General features: G+C 36.9%; 1 protein-coding gene across 1 annotated transcript in view; it reads right to left on the bottom strand.

Annotated features, from left to right (window-relative positions):
- Positions 1-9,501, bottom strand: part of LOC126480953 (queuine tRNA-ribosyltransferase accessory subunit 2) — a 75,397-nt gene extending 65,896 nt beyond the window's left edge. The window contains exons 1-3 of the mRNA XM_050104380.1: positions 9,188-9,501; positions 8,775-8,924; positions 4,846-4,964 (exon numbers count right to left, since the gene is read on the bottom strand). Coding sequence (XP_049960337.1) covers positions 4,846-4,964; positions 8,775-8,924; positions 9,188-9,301 — 383 coding nt within the window. The 5' untranslated portion in view covers positions 9,302-9,501. The remainder of the gene's footprint in view (positions 1-4,845; positions 4,965-8,774; positions 8,925-9,187) is intronic.
- Positions 9,502-26,068: the final 16,567 nt, after the last annotated feature.

Below are 26,068 nucleotides of genomic sequence, written 5' to 3'. Positions count from 1 at the left end.
GTTTGGGAGCAGGGGTTGTGTAGGGATGGACGAGTATATTGTGTAGGTTCCATGGACAGCGGAATACCACTGTGGGAGGGGTGTGAAGGATAGTGGTCAGGACATTTCCCATTTCAGGGCACGAAGAGAGGTTGTCGAAACCCTGGTGGAGAATGTAATTCAGTTGCTCCAGTCCTGGATGGTACTAACTTACGAGGGGAATGCTCCTCTATGGCCGGACAGTGAGACTGGAAGGTTGAGAGACTGGAAAGATAAGAAGAAAAACTGATGAAGCACAGGACAGACATGTACTTACAAGGATAGATCCCAATAGGTGTGATCGATGTCCTGGAACCACCTATACGGTGGAGCAGATTAGAGTCCAAGACATCAAACCCTGCAACTATTCACCATAAAAGTGTCTCATTTTCAAGCAACTGATAAAAAAGAATTTCTTCTGAACCATTAGAGCCTTGACTATAGTTCACCAATTTGAAAATGGTGCCACAGCCTAGTGGTTAAGTTGTTTGGCTGGTATGCTGAAGGTTGTGGGTTCGAATCAGAATCAGGCAGCATTGCACATGGCAGTTTATTGTTGAAATTAAGATTTATTTTAGGCCTTGACACTCCACTTATTTAGTTGTTCATTCTTATTACCATTTTATGTATCAATGCTGCATGACTGCAAGCATATGAATGTAGTATGTTTGTGCTGAAGCAAATGTATGAAATAATGTGTTTCTCTCTTTTGTCGTACTTGCTAGTAGTTTCTGTGTCTTGTCATTGGATGTGTAGCGGTGTTAGTATAGGTCACAACCAGTCCAATTAATAGTTAATTGTGAATAATAATTTGGAGGGAAACAGTTTAAGAAGTGTGGCACTGCACTGCAGTATACTAAGTATTCAACACACAAGTAGTTGCAACAGTTTCTGTTTAAGGTAGTTTTGCATAACATCAACAGAGTCACTCTTCCATTACACAAACCACAAATAAAAGCCATTTCAGCCCAAACACTCACAATTAAGCTGCATTGAACTTTAAGGTACTTAAGGAGCTAGTCTACTACACAGTGGAGTGATGTATGTATAACAGTCAGTTGTATGGGAGCACTGTGAGATGGATCAACATGACAGAATGACAGAAAGGAGCTACTGTGTTTGGAAATGCCCGTGAATGAAGCTGCTCAATTTGCTTGTGTATCAACAGAGACTGTCTAGCTTTCATAAGGAATTTAACTTGACATAAGAACAGTGGTTACAGAAAGATCCTAACTGAAAGGGGCCAGAGGCTAGTGTTAACGCATTTTCAATGACAATGAGTTTCAAGATTGACTGGAATTGCTGCCATTAGTTAATGCTGGTACATCTCAAACTGTTTCTAAGAAATAACTGACTGAAGTGCATATCGATGAGTTGTAATTTCTTCTCTTTTAAAGTAATGCATCAGTGCCCTGATGGCCCAAAGAAAAATAAGCAATCAATTCAAACCAGACGAAGCATGTGAAAAAGGAAGGGTACCCATATAAATATGGACGGAGCGCCTGACGCATAGCAATGGCTACCTGGTAAAGCTTAACTGCTAAGCTTACGACTCGAACCAAACTACTATAGCTGTACCGTCATTCATTTGACCTAAATTGTGTCTCATATTACAATGGCCCAACTTTGTTTTGATTTGGAGGTGCGACCTAAAAATTTTCTCTCCCCTTGAATTTCGAGTCTCAAATTTCAGGTGCGGCTTAGATTCCAGTAAATACGGTATCGGGTGGAAAGTAGCACTCAACATTCCCGTGATTTCATAGCTCTAAGGCAGGGGTAGTCAATCTTTTATACCTACCATTCACTTGTTTTTATCTCCATTAGTAGTAAAATTTTCTAACTGCCCACCAGTCCCAAAGCAATGATGATTTATAAAAGAGGGAAGTAATTTTACTTTACAAAATTGGTGGTATATTTACAGCAAATTAAAGCATATAATAACAATTACTTATCAAATACTTCATGTAAAATTTTATGAAAACCTAAAGAAATATTTTTTAAATCCTCTATCACCTACCGTCCACCATGAAATTTGCAATGACCACTAGCGGGCTGTAGGACCAGGTTGACCACCACTGTTCTAAGGGATCTAATCATCTATGATTGGCAGCAGGCAGATATGGCACATCTGAACAAACTTGTGGACTTCCTTTCTCACTGAACTGAATTCATGATCAACACTAGTGGCAGTGTTACATGGTATTAGTGTCACATCTCCTGAGGGTTACTAATTTTTTTGTACAGTGTGCTTACAATCATATGGAGGGGGTGGAGAGGGGGATGGAGGAGGTATGAAACAGATTTTGTGACTGTACTAAGGATTTCTAGATAGAATGAAACAAGTTATCTTCAAAGAACTGTCATCAGCAAATGAAATACATTCAGGTGTGACCCAGGAAAGTGGACTGGGACCCTTGCAGTTAATGTATATTGACCCTTTCACAGCTGCTAGGGCCGAGTGTCCATCCTGCCTGACTGGCTAAAGGGGGGGGGGGGGGGGGGGGGCAAACATGATGTGCGCCTCGCCAGTGGGCAGCTGACTTAGCCATACGACCACTGTAGACTGTGTCCATTGTTGGCTAATCCCTCGTTCCAGTGTGCACAAAACCACTTTCCAATCTTTTCTTTATAAAATCAGTATCACACTGTACAGCCACGAAATAGAACTTCAAAACTAATCCAAGCTTTCTGTAGTACATTTACCTGGGTTAAGAAACAGTTAGTTTAGAAAAATGATAGAAACTTTCCTCTTTGCAATTGGGAAATTCTGTAACTTGAGATTTACACTAGCAATACATGTGCCCATAGCCCATTACAATCTCATTAACTTCAGACCAATATGTGTCAAGATATAAATCTGAAGTGAGCAGTTTCTAATGAAGACACCCAAAACTCAGATCGTCTTCTGTTCTGTACAGCCGCAAAAATTGCCGAGAAACTGCAAGCATCTTCCTACAAAAAAAATGGTTCAAATGGCTCTGAGCACTATGGGACTTAACATCTGAGGTCATCAGTCCCCTAGAACTTAGAACTACTTAAACCTAACTAACCTAAGGACATCACACACATCCATGCCAGAGGCAGGATTCGAACCAGTGACCGTAGCGGTCGCGCGGTTCTGGACTGAAGCGCCTAGAACTGCTTGACCACCACGGCCAGCCATCTTCCTACACTGTTTGCCTTTTGTAACATCTGATATATCAGTTCTGTACTATAATACGTGCCCTTTCACACTTTGTGTGTTTGGATCATGTATACTTTGTAAATTAGAAAATCAGATTAAAGGTACTTGGCTGTGTGTGCCGCTTTCTGTTCAGCATGGCCATGAGAGTTGCTAAGAAACTGCAAGTATTTTGCTACACAGTTCTCCTTTTGTAACATCTGATACATCAATTCATTAGGATAATTCATGTCCTTCAGAGTATATATATTTGTGTCATTTGTCTTGTGTATGTTAGGAAACAAAACTATATCTATTCGATGGTCTTGTCAGCAGAAAGGCACCAGGAGCAGGTTAAAGCTGTAGCACTTTCCAACATTAAAAAGAAGACAAGTTAACGATGACATTGGCAGTGATGCGAAATGCAGACAACAGTGAGTCACCATTCTTTTGTGCACATTTACCTGCTCCCACTCCCAGCCATCAGGTCTTCCTGCCTGTCAGGTGTAAATGAATGCTTTAGCCATATGGCTGTTTCACCTGCCATGTGTACATGTATGCCCAAAGCCATCAGGGTGCCCTGCCTGTTGGGCATATATGCATACCCACAGCCACGAAAGGATTAATGACCAGGCAGACAATATTAACGGTAATCTCAGTAACAGCCTCGAAATAGTGTTTAATATCACTCACATCTCAGTTGATTGTGTATAGCTTGACTAGCTACACCAACATTTCTGTGGAAGGAGTTGCTTGTTGTGAAACATTAACACTCGCACACAGTAATGCTTAGTTAAAGTGTCTTGTTTTATGTACATTGTATTTCCTCTTTGTTTTTCTTTGTACTGATGGTTCCGACATGAATAAAAAAAATTAAAACAGCAGTTTACAAATACAAACCCCATCACAAGAACCTCATTCACGTTCCTATACTGCCTGAAATATTCATTTCCAATGATCGGCTCCTTATCTCAAAATATTCAGTTTAAGATTCTCCTCTATTTGTATGATTTTATGTTTCAAAGTTTGGAAAACCTTTCTTTCTAAAACATTAGAATTACATCATTCTTTTTAATCCACTGATATCACACACTATTTAGTACTGTGTAAGGGACTAAATATAACACTGAAGAATCTGTTAGACATATTCTTGATACAAAGACACATCCTATGAAACTGTAAACGATAAAGAGTGCATGCTGAACAGACAAAATACCTTGGGACTCTCATACTCTCAATTCTATCTTCCAGTTGTCACTTGCATGTAACACCATATTTAGTGGTGCTGTAGCTGGTTTCACTTCTTTAAAGCTGCAGTTGCCTAGTCACAGAGGTAAGTGGGAATATGGAGGACAGAGCAAGAGAGATGAGTATAATCCTACCGATGGGAGAAAACATGACAGGCCACATTTACGTGGTAAAGAGGTAGGTTGCTGAAGGGATACAAGCAATTAGAATGGCAAATGGGGGAGGGGAGGGGGGTGGACGATAGCAAGTGTTTTGCAAGCATGAAACTAAAGATAGATTCCAAATGAAGATTTTTATATGTTTACCATTCTTAAACATTTATTATGTCCAATATTACAAATTGTTAAACAGATCTGTGTTCTCATATATAAATTTTAACATTAGGCTAAAAGATAATTTTGTCTTAAATCAGTGCTTACATATCCGGTGTCAGGGAATGATTACCACTTCTGGGCCACACAGAGACCGCTCCCTTCTCGTTGTATCCTGAGGGACTGACTACTGCTGGGTCCTGAACACCACAGTAGATCACGTAGTCCTATAAAAAATAAATAAAAAACTTAAAGAAAATAAAAGAATCACACACTTTTGTCCAAGAAATATGGCATGTGGAGCAATAAAAACATCTGTTGGACAGGACAACTATAATTACAAAATGCACATTGTAAATGATTAACAATCAATATTTTTTTTCTAATATGAATTAGTAATTCTGCTTTTTCTTTTTCTTGTGTTTTCTCTTTAAACTAAGACATGATCATGTGTGTTACTCTGAAAGTTTAAAAAATACAAAAGTCCTTCACACTACCTTCTTCAATTTGTATGTGCTAATGCAATGTCTCAAGCTGATGGTTAGTGGTCCAACAACATGCCTCTTTGGGGAGACTATCCAAGAACAATTACCAAGCAAAAACAACCACTTTTAGGGGCACTAAATGATCTACAATGTTGGTTTATTGGAGTAACGGACAGTTCAACTGAGAAAATGTAATAAATAACTGCTGGTCAGAACATACATTCAGGAAATAACATTAATGGTATTGCTAACACACTACCTAGCTTTCGGAACTAACAGCTACTTATCGGGGAGGAGAGAGGGGTGTGTTGGTTACACAGGAATGACAGATCATTCAGATCCAAGGATGAGAGAGACCTAGCTGTAATGAATGTACCATCACCCTCATGACAGGTGAGTCTGTGTCATCCTGGGGTCTGAGTAACATGCCTTTCCTTTTTAACTTTCCCCAACACAACACACTTTCCTACCCGAAAAGCAGCAATTAGTACTGAAAGCTAGATAGTTTGCCCCTCTACTTTTATAGCAGTACAAACATACATTTCACTTCCTGAATTTAAAATGCAAGATTAACATATAAGATTACAATTTAACACACTGTCTATGACAAGATCATTAGAGACAATGCACAAGCTTGATTGGGTAAGATGAATAAACAAAATTGGCCATGTTGCTTTCAAAGGACTTGTTCAGGCAATTGCCGTAAACAGATTAGGGGAACAACTGACAATCTAAATGAGGAAGGCTGGACAGAATTTGAACTGCCACACACCTCAATGTGAGTCCAGGGTGTTATCACTGCACCATCTCATCAGTTTTTTTGGAAAGAGAGAAAACACATGAGGTTAAAGCCAGATTAGGGTAACAATATAATAATTACTAAGGAGAGTATGAATGTATGTGGCTCAAATTGGTACAGTTATATTGTCCTGTGTTTACTGCTGAACACTGATTATGTTTTGGCAGAAAAAGACATATGTTAATGAACTGCTAACCATTAAAATAGCAACACCATTAAGACAACGCACGAAAAAATGTCAAATTGACACCAGGTATACAACATGCTTGGCTGCACAAATGATTAGTATTGCTGTGTAACCATTCAGTACTGGAAGGAGTAACACCACCTACATTTTGTACACAAGGAAAGATTAGGCACAGCAGGTTATTGGTTTAGAAATCACATTAGAAAGTTGGTGGTTTGTGACAGACTGTGTTATAACTCCTGCAGAAAGGAGAAATGAATATCAGCAAGTGTCAGAATTTGACAGCGGCAAGGTTGTCGCCCTATTGAGAATGCATTCTGCAATACTGATGCTTGCAGTGGTTAATATCCCATGAGTGTTACGCGAATATGGAATTGATGAGTTCAAAAGGGCACACTCAATTCTTGTTCAGGATTTCAGCAACACAAAAAGTGCACGAGAGAGCAGACATATCATTAGGTCCCCCGTGCAGGATCACACAGCCATGTCGCATACAGAGGCAGTAAAGCTGCGTAGGTCTCCAAAACACCTTAGAATTTCAGTGTGGTGCCTATCACTGTCATTTCCTTGACACGGCAGCCGAAAGAGGCGCAACTATTGTGGATTGCCCAATGGACCACTACACATTATGGGTTTCCAGCTGAAGGACAGCAACAATACCATCAATATTCACTTCCTATTCACAATGTTTTGAAGATTGTAAGTGCTCCAGTTACTATTGGTTCAACAGCAAAACATCACTCTATAAGCAGTGTAACACATTTTTAGTTCATTGACTGGCTAATTTAAATACAAAACAGAGTGCACAGAAGTTGTACAAATGAAACCTTTAAATCTTTGGACCTTTCACATACATTTTGGAACCATTTAAAATGCTTGGAAAATGAGTCTCTTACTCATCTTTCAAAACTAAAATTAAGTCAAATAAAGCTAGGTTTTGATTTTGATGAGCCTGTTATGTGGTAATAAAACAGGTTTTATGCATGGCAAATATTTCAATTGTTTATAAAACCTGTACGACCTAAAAGTGAAAGTTCTCCTTTTCAGGAAATGTAGAACTATATGGTACTAATCAACAGAAAAAAAATCAAAATTCTATGTATTGGCATTTTTGAAAAAAAAAAAAAAAAAAAAAAAAATTTCTATAAATTATAAAAAAAAGTTCAGAGCACTATAGTAAAAGAACTTTGACATGTAGGTCCAAATGGTGGATTTCTTAGTAATCATAAAGCAGTTATCTTTCAAATAAAAAAACCCAATAAAATATCCAGAACTGTTCCGGAGATACAGCATTTTAAAATTTTTTCCAAAATCCGCTTCTTCAAAATGGTATGCGCAGTGTCATTTTTGGAGGGCCGTATCTTGGAGCAGAAATTTATTTTGGAGAAAACAAACAAATAAATGTTCCTTACTTAGTCCTTCATTTTAACATATGCTAAATTCAGTAACATCCAAGACTATGAAGGTGAGATTTTTTCCTTGCCTGTCTGAATTGATATGGACAATGCCAGTTATTTTTTTATGTATACTGAACTGGAAGGGGTGGATGGATGTAGGGGAATGTTCAATATGTGCCATCAGCTTCGAACAGTGACACAGGAAACACACAAATGCCATAAACAATATGGTGACTTTAAACTGATGTTATTGGCAATTTTTCACACAGGCTAAGCCACAGATCAGTCTGCCACCACAAACAGTTCTTCCTTTCTTTCCAATTTGTTGGCTTTGTCAACTAACAACAAAAATGTGCATATATGCAGCAAAAGGTGACATGACAACAGCCATTAACATTCCATCATTGGTGAAAGCTGACAATTTGTAGCAAACATTGCTCTTTTTCTAAGATGGGTTAAACCTACTGATAACACGTGTTAGCTTTGAACAATAATGTAATAAGTGAACAAACAATGTGCAAATTGGCGAAGCTAATGAACATTACGAGAATAACAATTCTTGTTAGTGCATCTTATGCACACTTGTGCCGGATCTTTAAGTCCTCCATTTAGATTATTTCATGAGTTGAAGCAGATGGACATACCATTAAGTTCAACATTTGTGTCAACTGAATCTACCAATCTCAGATGTTAGCTTTCTCCTAGATGTAATAATAAAGTGTCATATAATTTCATACTTGAGGAAACAAAGTGCACAGAACAGTGACTATATGTATTCTGAATCGAAATTAGTTTCAGGAATACAGGTTGTGGTGACGACTGACCTGTATTGTTGCACAAGGCCTAGCTTAGGTTGTAAAGTGATAGTTTGGGTGTGAGCTGGGGAAGCCAATGACTGTGTATACAAAACCAGTTCTGGTGAGTTACTGATAGTGTATCCTGAGCTCTAGTTTATGTTGAAGACAAGTTTGGTTGTTACTTGGCAAAGTAGCACAGAATGCTTCACTTAATCCCAATATTTCCCTTCTAGGTTTGTAGCGGCATAGAAACTCATCCTCAAAGTAATAGTATTAATGCTGTGCGGTAACAACTGTGTCAAACACACAATTCAATAATAAAAGTCCTACACACAAAATAATTCTTTTATACAGAAATCAATATATACTAACCTTCATGCCAATGAATGAGGCTAGGCCCTTCTTTATCTCAGCAACTGGTGAATGCATGTGAATAGTTGTTGGTAGGCTAACACACAGAGGATGCTTCTCATTAGAAACCATCTCCAGGACTTCATGTGTAAGGTGAGGCACAGACCCACCCTAAAAAAGAAAAAGTTGGAAAATAATGAATAAATTCAACATTATTTTGTAAAAGAAATACAGAGCCCTATAGTAAAATTTATTGCTACAGCTATGTCCAATAAACTGCACTATAAATGAGAAAACTTAGGGTTCGGCACAGTTCCGTAACGCAACAAGCACAAGTATGATTGTAAAGTGCACTTTTCCTCCAAGATAAAACAATCATAACAAAGCTTTTGCAACAAATCTTATAAACCAGCATCATCTGTTGCACAATATACCTTCGTATACAAGAGCAGGAGAGGTGTCTCTAGCGCCATCTCCGGCAAACGTGAAATCTCCGTAATAACTCCAAGTCTTCCGCACTTTGTAGCGTTTTGTAAACAGAATTTCATTTTTGTTGTGATATAAATCTCTGTTCTGAGACAGAAGGCGCCACTACCAAAGTAAAACCCACGACGATACCGTTATCACTTGCTTATTTCACATTTGTCAATTTCGCAATACGCACGTCCCGCTACTGCTTCTAAACCTACCCCCACTCTTGGTATCAAAACAACACAACATTTTTTTCCTGTTAAAAAAAAAAAAATACAGTCCAAAGTTTACTAGTAGAAGGATCGTACACACACACAGCTCTGACTGCGCAGATATAAAGCTGCGCAGATATAAAGCTGCGCAGGCAGATCATTGCAAGAATACAGAAGTTTTGCGCAGAAGTAAGATGCGCGCAAATCTGAAGTTGAGGGTTTAAGCAAAATTGCTCAAACCTGTGGGCACTAACCGTATCAGTGCAGACACATCCGAGCGTGTAGATAGCAGACCGCCCCAAATACGGCTCATACAAGTATTTGAAACAACAGTCTGGCCTTTCTCGCCTATGTGTGGACAACGAATTTTAAGTGGTAGACACGTGTCAGTGCTCTTGACAGTTCATCACTAAGTTTATTGGAATGCATAGGAGTCACATATGTTTTTGGAAAATTAAAAACAAGAAGTACAGCGATCGAGATAAGAAAACAGTAGCTTATAATTCCTTAATAGAGAAATTACGAGCAGTTGACCCTAAGGAAAATAGGGAAATATTCGATCTGGAGCTGGGGATAGGGAAACATGTCAACCAAGTTGTGGTATTTCGACCTTCTCTAATCTCAGGTGGGGAACTGAAAATCCTGACTCAGTGACAAACTACACTACAGCTCATTGGCCACAACTACAATTTCTAAGAATGTACTGAGTTTTAAAAAAATATAAAACTTTAAAAAATAGTATCTTTTAATTATCAGAATTGATATTTTAGGCTACACAACTGCGGCACTTCATAAAATCCTCCTTCAGAGCAGTGGAAATAGTTTCACATGCGTTGGGTAAGATTTCATTCGATGATTGTTTCGAAATTGCAGTAGAAGATTCTAGATACCTGTTGCTTCTTCCTGTTGTCAGGAATCTTAACACCACCATCAGCCGCTCGTGTGGAGAAATTGCTGTCCTAGTACAAGTATTTTTCCGTATTATGCGAGGAGTTATGAGTTTCAGAAGATAATTATCTGTTTCCAAATCCATTAGCAAATAATTTCGCCAATTCCCGGATTCGCCCCACAATCTGAGACATTTTGAATTTATGTTCGAAAACTGCCTTTCCTTAAACAGTTAAACAGCCATTGCATGGAGTATTTTTGCAGTACAAGTTACAAACACAGGCCTTTAGAAAATTTCTTTCATTACAACTTCCTTAATAAATGAAATAAAGTTTAACTTCCGACGGTTTATCCACGATTTGATTCTTGTTGTTTATGTTTTAGTTCATGTTAGGCGACTGGAATTCGTCAACTGCTATCGCAGACTGGGCGCTTTTGTGCCTGCCACGCTGGCCAAACATGTTAGGAGGACAAGTGTCACAACGGAACGTGCAGGCTGCCATTTGATCGTTTTTAACAATAATTAATGTTAACTTTTTTCTCGTTTCATTGGAAGAAGTTTGTAAGAAGGAATAGCGAGATAATAATTAGAGCTGTTAAGCAGCACATAACAAAGATGAAGAAATATATTTATATATTAAAAAACCTTTACGATAGCGATGAAAATCAGAGTGCAACTAAATTATTTCTGAGTTAGCATTCTGATCTCAAACACGCTCATTGAACCCGCTACATGAGAAAAAGTCAGAGAGAGAAGCACTGTACCTTTCAGATCTTGCTTTTAAGTTCTCAGTTTTTGCGTCTTGCTTCTCAGTACTTGGCTTGGTATTTGTTTCCATTGATCAAAATGAGACAAGAATTTTGATTCTCAGATGTGTATTGTTCAGAAATTCATTTGCAAAAAATTTTAGGGTGTTGCACTGAAATATGTGTTAATTCATAAATATATTTGTAACAACAGATACATAGAATTACAGAAGAAAATGTTCAATTGATCTTCAAAAACGATTGTGAAAATTCAAGTGGGTAAAACATTTTGCAAACAAGTTGTGATCAAAATAATGGAGTTGCTTAAAGAGTAATTATCCGCCCAGGTATCGAAATTTGAGAGCTGAGCAAGTGTGCATGATGTTGAGGTACTGTTAGCGACTTAAAGAGCTAGGGATCTTCACTGTAGCCTCACAATATATATATTCACTTATGAAATTTGTTATTAACAATCTGAACGAATTCAAAAGTAATAGCAGTGTACATGGCTACAACACTAGGAGAAAGAACGATCTTCACTACTCAAGGTTAAATCTAACTTTGTCTCAGAAGGGGCTAAATTATGCTGCCACAAAAATCTTTGGTCATTTACCTAATAGCATCAAAAGTCTGACAGATAGCCATATAGCATTTAAAAGGAAATCAAAAGAATTTCTTAATAGCAAGTCCTTCTACTCATTAGATGAATTTTTGATATAGTAAGTGGGTAATTTCCCCAACCCCTCCCTCCCCCCAAAAAATTAAAAATATTAAGTGTCATGTAATATTTTGTGTAATGTAATATCTTGTCACCTTTTATTAACCTGACACATTCCACATCATTATGAAGTGTCGTATTCATGATCTATGTAACAAATACTAATCTAATCTTCTGTAGTGGTGGTCATAGGTTCCAGTACGATGTAGGTTTGGCTTTTAATATGTGACATTTCTGAGCTTGTCCCCTGTATCGATCAGAATGAGCGTATCAAGCATCACATTTGCAGTGGATGGAGTTTTCATATGTGAAAACTAGTTGTAATGGAAGTAAAACGTAACAGAAGTGAAAATTCACTTCTACCAGTGATGTGCTACACATGATGTTAAAGTTTCTCGATATCACTGAAACTGTCCGAACATTGACCTTCAATGGTTCATCTTCCTAGCTGCAGATTACATCACAAGGCATTTTATTGTGGAGCTCAGCACTGACGGTGACACCTAATATTGGCAACAAATGAGGGAATGAGCCACAAGGCTGCTCAAATAACCTTGATGCCGACTGCTAAACAGAACATTGGCCTCTAAATCGCTACTGCACCTGATTCAGTTCTCAATATCCCCTCCTTTGAATACTAAATCATTAACAGTTTCTTTAATTGTGATCATATTGCCTCTGCAATTATTCCGGTTGTAGATCTGTATCAGAGGAACACCTCATCTTAATTTTTGTTTCCTGTCTTACTGTTACAATGTTTTTAATGCAATATTTAGTGTTCTCTAACCTCTGAAATGTCTGTTGTATTACTACTGTATCCTTCAATAGTCCATCAACAACACTATAGTTTGGTATATCGTCAGTAATTACTCTACTAAAAATGTGCTATGTTTCCTATCATCTTATTTTTATCCATACAATAATGTGCTAAGTTATCTGCGATTTTTGTGTCAAACTTCATATTCCTTTAAAAATCTCAAAACGTATTAAAGATAATTTCACTAAACCTTCTACATTTTATTTTTACAGCAGAACACATATATTCTCAAAATTTCTGCTGTGTATCTCTTTTCCCTGCCGGATGTGAAATTGCGACAACCAGAGATTTTTGTGAAAACTAGTTATTAATTTAACTCATGCTTGGTATTTCTTGCATCTACATCATTCTACACTATTTTATGAAAAAATCATAAAATTCTATAAATATTTAATTTCTTTGATACAATCTGGCACAATTCTGCTAAGAATATGTCCTGAGGGCATGTTCGACATGACCTTGAGGCAGGACCACTGTTACTCTGCAACAAGTGTTTGCTTCCCCACAAACTTTCTTTTAACTTAATGGCATATAGGTTGCAAGTAAGCGAGTAGATTGCTAAAAAGAAAAGGAACAATCTCCTGTGTACTGTTCTATGATGTGTATTCACTTCCTTTTGGTTCTTGAGGACATTGTTCTAGAATCCTTAAGTTCTTGTTTATGCACATCTCTAAGACAGAATGCTATAGAGAGGCACCCGAATTAACAGAGAGCACATAGAGAAGCTGTGACCTGTTATTCAGCAGTGCCTGCGATACCACACCACACTATTAGCCACCATATTTTGTGTGGTCATTCTGCAGTTGGCCTGCAAACAAGATAGTTTGTGTATGGCTATGTAAGCTACAAAAATGCTGATTTCTTTTTTCAGAATCGTGCTTACCATGTGCTCAGGGTATAAATACCTGAACATGCCTCACAAAAAGATATAAGATTGATGTACACATTTTTACAGCTATCCTGCAAGTGTGCTGTATTTTGTGTACATTGTGATAAAGTTTGGTCCATCTAAGTTCTCCTTGGCGTATGCCATAAGCCACATTTACTCTGAGAATGTTGTGATAATGGATTAGCTTGACAAAGATTTACGTCATAATTTATAGCATTTTTCAAAGTCTAGGAACATAAGATTAAAAGTTAATATTTTTCGGACAAAAACATAATTGCTGGATAGAAGGTATAGTGAATTAAGTCATCTCTGTATGGTTATTACAATATCAATGATTAAGTTTTTGATAATTAAATTGACACCCTAGCTGCAAACTGGCGTTGATATGCCTCATTGGGGACATGTTGAAAATGCGTGCCACGACCGGGACTCTAACTCGGGATCTCCTGCTTACATGGCAGACACTCTATCCATCTGAGTCACCAAGGGCATAGATTATAGTGCGCCTGAATTAACTTATCCCTTGCACGCTCCCTGTGAGACCCACATTCCGAACATGTCCACACCACTACATTCGTAGTGCACCTAATTGTTGTTTGCCCATCATACTCGTTACTCATGGCAAATTAATCTACCAAGTCCTGTACGAGTTTGGGCACAGCGTTTGCTTTCGGTCAAGAATTTCAATGGCCGGGAAGCCATATTTTAACTATATATGATGGTAGACTCTTAGTGTCCTGTGAGCAGATAGTTACTTGTATTAAATTATAACTTTAAATCGTAATACATCCCCTTTATAAATAATGTAAAAAGTGGAAATTACTCCATGAAACAATCTAGGTATCCTTTGATACATGGATAGTATTTTTGCAAGGTCTGGATCTGCATCAAGAGCAACTGATAAGCAATTTCAGAAAAAGATAGTTTAGCTAGGTAGTGTCTGAAGTATTAATTTCATAAACTTATAATCACTCAACTATTTCCTTTTATTAGACTGGCTGGGTGGGCTCAACCATAATGTACCCGATCTGTGACTCAGAGTTTCTGTATTTGACCCACATTCCACTCAATTTAACTCACTTATTTCAAATTCAAATACAAATTTAACCACATGTTACACACCATTTATAGAAAATCAAAAGTTTCTAGAATGCTTCTCTGTTAACTCTGTTCTCCAACAATTGTCTTATACTTATTTCCAACTGACACTGAATTTTTGTCTATTTGATATATCTTATATATAGTAAAGGGTGTATGAAACCATATGAAGACAGAATTTTCCTGACTCTGTCTTCTTATTATCAATGTCACTCAATAAAGCGTCTGGGGCTAGAGTATTTGCATGTATATGTCACAATAATTGCTTAAAGACTTGCATATCAAATGTTTGTCCATCTTAATCAATGATAATTTTGCTTCTGGTTGTAACCACCGAACATCAGTAATTGGATGTAATTCTGCAGTTGTTCCACATGTTATCTACCACTGTCTGTTCCCCACCCACTTGTTTTGACAGCAAAAAACATGATGGAGAACCGTTGAAGTTGCTTCACTGTCATTGCGGATATGCCTCCAAAGAGGTATAACACTATCATGTTCTGATTGTGTATACTGTACTTTTGTCTCTTCTTGATCTTTACTTTGCAGTTAGCTGCGTTACTGTCACAGTCTGCAAATGTTTCATGACGACTTGGAGATTTTTCCCAGCGATTCGTTCCATAAACTTAGCCAGTTGTCTCAAAGTGAAGAATTATTGTGTTTTACAATACCAATGTGTACAGTTAAGAACATATACTAATGAAACAATTTTTACCAATTAAACTTTTAAACAGCAGAAAATTCAGCTTAATGGAAAGACAAAAACAAGTTATTTTGGCCATTATTTGATATTCAGTACGTAAAATATACAGCGGATAGACTGAAAGGCTGTATGTATTTGTTTCTAAATATCGTTAAATGCATATCTATGCATTTTCTTCTAGCAAATAAATGCTGATCTTCTGAAATTTTTCGATGATACTTTTTTCTATTGTATCACTTGCCATCATTTCACCATACAAACTTTGTTAAGAAGACCTATAATTAAATTCGCTTTGTCATTTCAGGAATTTTGTTATTGTTTGTTCCTTTACTTGAGATACTATACTTTCAGTTCCATTTTATGTTCTGGGTTAATCTAAGGGATGTGTGAGAGTTCTATCTAATCTAAAGAAACCTCATTCTACTATGCTAACATTCAGTGCGGATAGGCCTTTATGCATCTACAGGACAAGTCAGTACAGAATACTGATTTATACAGAGATTCAGGGAGAGCATAAGGGAGCAATTGACAGGAATGGGGGAAATAAATACAGTAGAAGAAGAATGGGTAGCTTTGAGGGATGAAGCAGTGAAGGCAGCAGAGGATCAAGTAGGTAAAAAGAAGAGGGCTAGTAGAAATCCTTGGGTAACAGAAGAAATATTGAATTTAATTGATGAAAGGAGAAAATATAAAAATGCAGTAAGTGAAACAGGCAAAAAGGAATACAAACGTCTCAAAAATGAGATCGACAGGAAGTGCAAAATGGCTAAGCAAGGATGGCTAGAGGACAAATGTAAGGATGTAGAGGCCTATCTCACTAGGGGTAAGATAGATACCGCCTACAGGAAAATTAAAGAGACCTTTGGAGAAAAGAGAACGACTTGTATGAATATCAAGAGCTCAGATGGAAACCCAGTTCTAAGCAAAGAAGGGAAAGCAGAAAGGTGGAAGGAGTACGTAGAGGGTCTATACAAGGGCGATGTACTTGAGGACAATATTATGGAAATGGAAGAGGATGTAGATGAAGATGAAATGGGAGATACGATACTGCATGAAGAGTTTGACAGAGCACTGAAAGACCTGAGTCGAAACAAGGCCCCCAGAGTAGACAATATTCCATTGGAACTACTGACGGCCGTGGGAGAGCCAGTCCTGACAAAACTCTACCATCTGGTGAGCAAGATGTATGAAACAGGCGAAATACCCTCAGACTTCAAGAAGAATATAATAATTCCAATCCCAAAGAAAGCAGGTGTTGACAGATGTGAAAATTACCGAACTATCAGCTTAATAAGTCACAGCTGCAAAATACTAACACGAATTCTTTACAGACGAATGGAAAAACTAGTAGAAGCCAACCTCGGGGAAGATCAGTTTGGATTCCGTAGAAACACTGGAACACGTGAGGCAATACTGACCTTACGACTTATCTTAGAAGAAAGATTAAGGAAAGGCAAACCTACGTTTCTAGCATTTGTAGACTTAGAGAAAGCTTTTGACAACATTGACTGGAATACTCTCTTTCAAATTCTAAAGGTGGCAGGGGTAAAATACAGGGAGCGAAAGGCTATTTACAATTTGTACAGAAACCAGATGGCAGTTATAAGAGTCGAGGCACATGAAAGGGAAGGAGTGGTTGGGAAGGGAGTGAGACAGGGTTGTAGCCTGTCCCCGATGTTGTTCAATCTGTATATTGAGCAAGCAGTAAAGGAAACAAAAGAAAAATTCGGAGTAGGTATTAAAATTCATGGAGACGAAATAAAAACTTTGAGGTTCGCCGATGACATTGTCATTCTGTCAGAGACAGCAAAGGACTTGGAAGAGCAGTTGAATGGAATGGACAGTGTCTTGAAAGGAGGATATAAGATGAACATCAACAAAAGCAAAACAAGGATAATGGAATGTAGTCTAATTAAGTCGGGTGATGCTGAGGGAATTAGATTAGGAAATGAGGCACTTAAAGTAGTAAAGGAGTTTTGCTATTTGGGGAGCAAAATAACTGATGATGGTCGAAGTAGAGAGGATATAAAATGTAGGCTGGCAATGGCAAGGAAAGCGTTTCTGAAGAAGAGAAATTTGTTAACATCCAGTATTGATTTAAGTGTCAGGAAGTCATTTCTGAAAGTATTCGTATGGAGTGTAGCCATGTATGGAAGTGAAACATGGATGATAAATAGTTTGGACAAGAAGAGAATAGAAGCTTTCGAAATGTGGTGCTACAGAAGAATGCTGAAGATTAGATGGGTAGATCACATAACTAATGAGGAAGTATTGAATAGGATTGGGGAGAAGAGAAGTTTGTGGCACAACTTGACCAGAAGAAGGGATCGGTTGGTAGGACATGTTCTGAGGCATCAAGGGATCACCAATTTAGTATTGGAGGGCAGCGTGGAGGGTAAAAATCGTAGGGGGAGACCAAGAGATGAATACACTAAGCAGATTCAGAAGGATGTAGGCATGGAGAGCTGCATCAAACCAGTCTCAGGACTGAAGACTACAACAACAACAACAACAATGAACAGTATAACATGTACGTCATGTGATTCCTATAGACAATGAGTACATGGAATACAATGTTAATACAATATTTTAATGTAATATGAAGTAATTTTACACTGCCTAAACTACTCCAGATTTTTTAATAGGATTTTCTTTTTTTCCCAGTTGGGTATTATTTGGAAAATGGTTTCAAAATTGTGTATCACAGTGAAGGACTCTTAATAGCAAGAAGTTCTGTCTTGAGGGATATGAATATTAATCAGTTTCTGGTTGTATAACTACTTACAGAGGTGTTTCGCTGATATTCATTGCATGTTGCTAAATATTTGTAAATAAAGGATATTGATTTCTATGTGTGCAAGAATGAAAGGTTCAGATGATGACACATTAAATTATTGTCTCTTTCTGTTATAGATGATTCTGCTGAGTCATTTTTGGGTTTTGAATGTAGTTTGATTACAGGTTTCATACCAACAGAATGTTATTCCATACACGATTGCTAGAGACGGGATTATATGCATCATAAAATCCTTAAAATATGTATGAAAAATGCTTAAAGTGCATGAAAAGTGTTGGAATATGCAATATAAAATAATAAGAAAACATGGTAGTTACTGCATGCGTTATATCTCAAAGTCGAACCTGTGCAAATCAATTTTAGGAAGAGCACTGGCCACGCGAAAAATCGCTACATTTGGAATGCTGATATCATTTTCTGTATACCTTCTGGTAGAGGTTAGGAAATAGGCTTCCTGGTGTTATTTTCTAAAAATTGCATAATAGGGGCTCATAGAGTGTGTCAAGAATTATTCCTTTTTTGGTATTGTTGTCGATAACAAACGGATGCAATGCGAGTGAGTCGCAGCGAAACAGTCGATATGTACAGGTCCAACTTTGCGATATATCGCAGGCAGATGTGTGCATGCTCAAAAACTCTGTAACATTTTATTTAAAAAACACCATACAATCATGAATTTTAGCTTTTAATTGACACTATTGGACCAAAGCATCATTTACAATTTAATTTACATTTTTCTACAGTTGTTAACATAAACGACCATGCACTGTTCCAAATGTTGGCTAGTAAGATCGTGTCTTCGATCACCCAAAGCATTTTTACAAGCATAAAAGTACCATTCTACATCAACTGAGGTAACTGGGCAGTATTCGAATTTGGGTGCTACGTTGCCACTTACTGTTTCTGGTAGAAGTTCACCCATCCCATTAAGCCTAGGTTATTGTTTTTTAATGTTTTTTCAAACTTTTCTTTAAGTTTTCTTGGGAATACCTCTGGCATATTCACTAGAATAATTTTATTCATTAACTGAATAGATTCTGTCAGTGCCAGACCTTGAGTTTTAAGCTTTTCAATACTTGCAGGTATATGGGAAAAATGAGTGCTAAACACAGCAATGTCTTTTTTAATACCAGAATCATTAAATTCTTCCTTGCACTTTAAAACTGCCAAAGCCTCTGCACTATCGAAGTCGTTTACTGTTCCTCTAATAGTGTCGAAATATTCATTATAAAACAACACAGCTTCGACCAACGTACACCAAAGAATTACCACTGGTTCTGGAGGTAAAGGCACATTTGGTAGTTTTCCTTTGTAGGTCTTTATGCGAGCAGGAGCCTTTAGGAATACTTTCTTTGTAGATGAAATGAGTTTATTTACATTCACAAACGTGGAACATACTCCTTCAGCAAGGCACCTCACATGAATAAAATTGGGATAAAATACTCGGCGGGCTTTTCCTGCGTTGATCATATAGGGAGCAGCATCTGAAATGAACACAAATACCCTTTCATCTGCAGAAGATTCTGGAAATATTTTTCTAATACCCTGGTTCACAAATCTGGCGAACGTATAATGGTATACTTTTTCAAATGCTTTGCAGGACGCTAACTAGAAAGAAGAAGGCTCTTCTTTTAAAGCACCAACAATTAAATTTGCAATGTAATGGCAACAGGTGTCTGTAGTTTTCTCAACTAAAATCCGCATAATGTGTATTTCATGGCGTACTTCTTGCAGAAAATTTACATAAATTGAAGGTATGTAATTTTTACGCTATGTTGATTCATTTGGTATATTTTGATTTAAGCAATATTTGCAGAGGAAGCCTTTGAACATAGGATTTTTAAGTTTGTGAATAGAAATATTGCTTGCAATGAATGCTTCACATAGATCCATGTTAAACCGACCACGCAAAGCAAAATATTTACTGAGATGTGGAGGAAGCATGTTCACGCTTTCTTAAATTGTAGATACGCTACTAATGCCAGAAATGGAAACAAGGCTATGTCTGATGAGACCACATGTTTTGAACATGTGAACTCACCACCTAGTAACTCAAGACAGAAAATTATTAGTGTAAGTATTAGTGATAATAGTTATGAATGTCAAAATAGCACTAGATATAGGTTCACTGACATTGAATTGTTGTCCACTGCAGTTAAATTGACATCTCTAAGATATGTGGTTCCAGCAATCTGGAATTTTTCGATGATGGTAATAGAGTACTTGAGGTGTGTAATGTACATATTCTATGCAAGGACTTTTATGCAGAAACACCATTGAAAACTTCAAAATCAACTAATTAGTATTATGAAGCCTACATGAGATTGTCATATGCTCAAAGATTTGTTGATGTAGGAAGGAAAGGGAGAAATTTACTGAATTAGAGAAACTTCTTTACAAGTCTTTAAAGAGAATTTGCCTGCAGCAGCAGTAGAGGCCGTAAGTAAGACTGATCACCTAGATGAAAGTCTTGTAAATACAAAGCTTGAGTTTCATTTGTTGACACATTTATGAAAAGAGGCCATACATTCCTATACAGTACTTCAAATGTGATAAGTGCTGTTGTAGGTGAAGTACTTAACATGCAAGTAATGACCAGGTACTATCAAAGCTGTCCGCTTAGAAGCAATGTCAGTAAAGAAGATTTGAGAAAGGATTACAGATACAGAATAACCCATTGTGGATCATGTGATTGATGGTGTTGGAATAAAGAGTGTATTACAGTAAGAATATCAGGGATAATATCTCTTAAGAATTAAAGATATTTGAGGGGCTGTATAGGGTACATATTTTTATAGTTATCTACAGATGAACAGCCTATGCATAATCAGTAACCCATTAGTTGGTCTCGTTATAATCAGGCTGAGAGGTTGATATTCCTAACACTCACGAGGAAGGTCTTCCTGAATCGGTTTTCAGCGTCCTCAAGCCAACATTCAGGTATCTGTCCAAGCACAAACTTCCCAAGAAGTGTTTTCTCAGCAAAACACAAAACCTTAATGAGTTTCTGGACCTCTTTATGTGGACGCGTTGGCCCAAAACAACATTTTGCTCAGCTGCAGCAGTTACAATTGCAGTTTATGATGCGGTTATTGTATTTAATGGCAGAAACACACAGAGGATGAATGTCTTGAGGAGAATGGGCTTTAAAGCTGGAGCATTCACTCGAGACATCTTGAAGAGAACAAAGCATACATAATGTGATTTATAACATGAACTAGAGTAATGAATTTTTTTTAGGAGGTTGGACCTGAACTACAGAAAGGATAATTAAATTAAAATAACTATTTTCTTTTTTTTATAGAAATGTCATTCTTCAATCTCAGATTAAAATTACTGTTGTTGTTAGAAACGAATAACTGCACCTGAGAACTCCACTGAAGGTCTTGCAAAGAACACGAGACAGAAAAGAAGAAGCCAGAAGAGAAGTCCTAGAGAAAAAGAATACACTCAGTACAGTTCTGAAGCATTTTGGTACAGGGAATGGTAAGGAAAAAAGTAAATTCAACTTTAAGGGACATTTTCTCAGAATTATCATTTTCATTATTCAGGTACATTTTTCTCAGAAACTACGAAGCGTAGAGCCATGATTTTTGGCATATCATTTTCATTATGTATAGGGGTAAATTTCAATATTATTCCTGTAAAACTGGATATGTAACATAGAACTTTTATGCATATTTTTAAGATGAAAACATAACTGAGCACAAAAATTCATTAAATATCAATGTATTAAAACGCTTCTGTGGATTTCCCTCGGTACATATCGACGATATATCTGCAAAATTTACAAGATAATTTGTTGGAAAACATCTGAGAAAATGATACCTTTGTTTGTCATGGTGTCACAAAATTTAAAAATTAAAAAACTTCACATTTTTCTGTTGACATTATAAAGAAATAGTAAATGCATTACACAATTGTTAACCACTGTGCAAAATTACAGTCATGTACCTAAAAATTGTTTTTTTGTGAATGATTATATTTTGTACATGTGTTTCATTCACATCCTCTATTAAAATATCAATTAAAATTACATAAAAGATATAAAACATGTGTAAAGTGAGTTACAAAATGAACTAATGGGAATTAAAAATCTTATAGGAGCTGGACTTGAATTACAAAAAGATAATCAACTTATAATTGCGATTTTGTTTGTTTTAAAGAAATGTCGTTCTTTGAAGACATGCTAAAATTGTTGTTGTAGTTAGAAAATATTTTAGCATTTGCTGAAAACAAATGGAGTGTGCACTTTGATATCTTCCTTTAGTTTCAGAAACGAATTTAAAAAACAACACATGTATATCGATATTTTACAAACGGTTAATAAGTTGGGTTTCCATATGCAACAAAAATGACACAACAGAAAGTGACATGACGACTGATACGACAGTAGCATCGTATGCTGTTGTTTCCACATGCTCTTGACAAATTATTGTTGTGGCACTATTTCCAATACAGCATCAGATGGGATTATTTGTAATAACACTGGTATTATTATTGAGGACCAAGAACCAACTAGAAAGAAGAGAAAGCACAAATGTTGCATTTGTAAGTGGAATTTACACACAAACAACATTGTAACATTTTTAAAACTGAGGCCCATACCACGCTTCCACAGCTACAATGTCACAGTTATTGTGTGATATGTTTGATGCTATTTGTAACACTGTAAAGACTTGCGTAAAACCTAATATTATCACTCTTGCATCCCACATCAGTTACATACAATAAAATAGTAAATTTATTCTTCTTTCAAGCTCACTAAAGGAGTCTGAAATATTTTATTTATTAAACGCTTCATTCGGTTAAAACAATACTGCCATCAGAATTCTTGTTACTTTCGTTCTCAAATCCACTGAGCAAGGGTTTCAAATAGCTTTGAAGTTTCCAGAATAAAATGAGCTGCTGTAAAACCACAAATACCTGGTATAAGTTGGCAATCCCAATTGATATCATAGTGGCAATATGTAGATGCACCATTAGTTTATTTTCAATGTGTATGAATAAATTCTTGAGCAAAATTATTGCCCTTGTCCTAGAGGCACATGCATTCTTCATTCATGCGAACATTAAAAGAGTGAATTGCTGCATCTTAAACGAATGTTATACATAAAAATGTTTAAAATGACGTATGTAAAATCTTAAAAATGGCATCATCCTTGAAAATTAAATAAACTACAGTATCTATATGGCAAAAACGCAAAATTAAATTTACTTTCCTATAGCAGAATATTAGTATCTTAGTACATGCGAACAATGAGTAGCTCATACAGAAAGAAAGTTTAAATGTCAGCAAATTCTGGTAATTACCAATAAGTAACAACAACATTTAATGAATGTGCTGATCAAATGAGTGACAGAGCTACTATATAGAGCATCTGCAGGCCACCATGCAATGCACTGTGCATGGTGCCTTGTACTGCTACTAGTCACTCTCTTTCCTGATCCACTCACACAGGGAGCAAGTAAAAAACGACTGGCTACATATCTCCATATGAGCACTAATTTCTCTTATTTTGTCTTCACATTCCTTACTCATAATGTACACTGATATCAGCAGAATCATTCTGCTGTGAGACATAAATGCCAGTTGCCTAAATTGTCTCATGTTGAATAATATTCCTGGTGCATTAGGTGTTTCCACCTTTCACCAGATGAGGGGACGTCCAGAATAACAACACAACAGAGCACAGTCGTTCTGGTGGTCCAGGTGTTATGGTATGGGTAGTGAATAGGGATATAGAAACGGAAATGATGATTGCTTAAATATTTGGAAAAATATATTGGAAAGAATAGTTGGGAAAATTCTGAAGGTTTCTGCGCACAATCTTGGGTGAACTTTAACTCATACCAAGACCTTGAATATCGTTAGATTCACAGTCAACAAACATAATTTGCATTCCATACTACTGCTTCCAGTAGTGTGTGGTATCAAACAATTACTGCAGCTATTGAAATTGTCGATATATCTGTAAGTTCTTAAGCACACGAAGCACAATATTTTTAGTATAAGTAAACCAAGTTCTATAGGTGGCTATCAAGTCCTAGTCGTTATCTTCACATAAATTCCATTAAGTTTAGTCTTAAGTGTGACAATATCGATGCAGGAACACTCCTCCAGATATAGCGTTAAGTATTCTTGTCAACACAGAACCACTTGATGCAGGATCTCGGCTGGCGAGTGAAATGATGAACAGATAGGAGTTGAACTTATAACCATGTCAATAAATATTCCCTTTCTAGTAACTTTTTCTAATATTTATAATGCATGGTTGAAATACACATCTTTAACAATGCTGGTACGACGGATCCAAGCATACGTCTGTACATTACAACTTCGTGAAACAAAAAGGTGAAGGTATACGAATTAATAAGCTGTAGATCGTACTACTTACTTTGTTTCATACATTATACTTAACACAAAATAACTCACTAATTTACTTTTTCCAGTGTCTTTGGTTTATAGATCAATTGGTTTACATGTAGCTTATGTACAACAAAAGAAAATAAAGAAAAAAAATATGATTCAATAGAATTGCCTTCCACTGTGCACTGAGGTCATATGAATGTGCACAGTGGCTGAGCTTATTTCCCTTTTTGAATGCCTCTAGGCAGATCATATTATTATTTATTTACTGTCAACACTGCTATGCATAGCAGCATCATATCGAATTGTCGACCATCTTCTAAATTACAGTAGGAACTGTAAATAGTTCATTTAGCTCTTTATGTGAATATTATTATGTCTCATTTAATTGCTATGTTGCACTCATTGATGATAGCTGAGGCTAGAAAAAAAACTTATTAATGATGTACTTCTATGATTAGATGAATGAATAGTTCAAGTGCTACCATATACAGTGGAATAGTTACAGAAGTTTAATTTTAACACATCTGAAGCTACATCAATATCAACATTTCTACATCTAGGCTACAACAGATTCTACAGTGAAATAATATATCTCAAAAAACATAGTCCAATAGAGACAAAGCTTTTTCTTTTCCGATTAGCAAAAATTATTACAGTTATGAAACTATTAGTATTGTGTCACTTCACTGTTCACAAAACTATCAGTTTCATTTAACTGAAAAATTGTTATGTTATGGTTCATGAACTTATGTGGTGGTTGCGAGTGGCAACTTGACAATTGTTCAGATTCAGATTTTTATTTAGTCATTCTGCATTGATATATGCAAAATAGTTTGTTAGGATATTTAATTTCATAAAAATTCACACACACACACACACACACACACACACACACACACACACACACACACAGAGAGAGAGAGAGAGAGAGAGAGAGAGAGAGAGAGAGAGAGAGAGAGAGATACAGGGTGGAGAAAAACTGTGTCACGAAATTTTAAGTCTGGATAGCTGATGCCAGTAGGAGCCAAAATTACTAATGTTGTGTAGGTCGACAACATATCATATTTAAAGTACTGGACTTTGGCGCCACGCACTCCGATTGGCCATGGGATTGCCCTGTTGACGTTCATCGGTTGACGGGCAGTGCTATGTGTCAATTCACACATACTAACGTCCCTCGCCCCATCACTGCCTCAACGTGATACACACACATGTCGAATTGGTCTTGCTGTTTGTCTCCACCTCAAGTCAGAGGCATTCACACATAAGCTTCGCTTCAGAGCACAAACACATCACTTGCTATATAGTCACACAGCATACAGCATGGTGGCACAGTAATCGTTTGAAGAACAAGATATGTTTTATGTTTACGGACTAGCCGCCGATAATGTGCATGAAGCTCGGCAGTTGTATGAGGTACGGTATCCAGCAAGACACCACCCACACTCGCAAACGTTTACAGCAATTCACCGTCGACTTGGCGAAACAGACTCAATAGTGAGATGTCGTGGTGATGCTGGAAGACCTCGAACACAACGGGCTGTTGCATTTGAAGAGACTGTTCTCGAGCGCTTCGAGGAAGCACATATGACAAGTACTCGA

Source organism: Schistocerca serialis, chromosome 5 (assembly GCF_023864345.2).
Source record: "Schistocerca serialis cubense isolate TAMUIC-IGC-003099 chromosome 5, iqSchSeri2.2, whole genome shotgun sequence".
In the NCBI taxonomy this organism is placed as follows: Eukaryota; Metazoa; Arthropoda; class Insecta; order Orthoptera; family Acrididae; genus Schistocerca; species Schistocerca serialis.
This window is presented reverse-complemented; position numbering and strand designations above follow the sequence as displayed.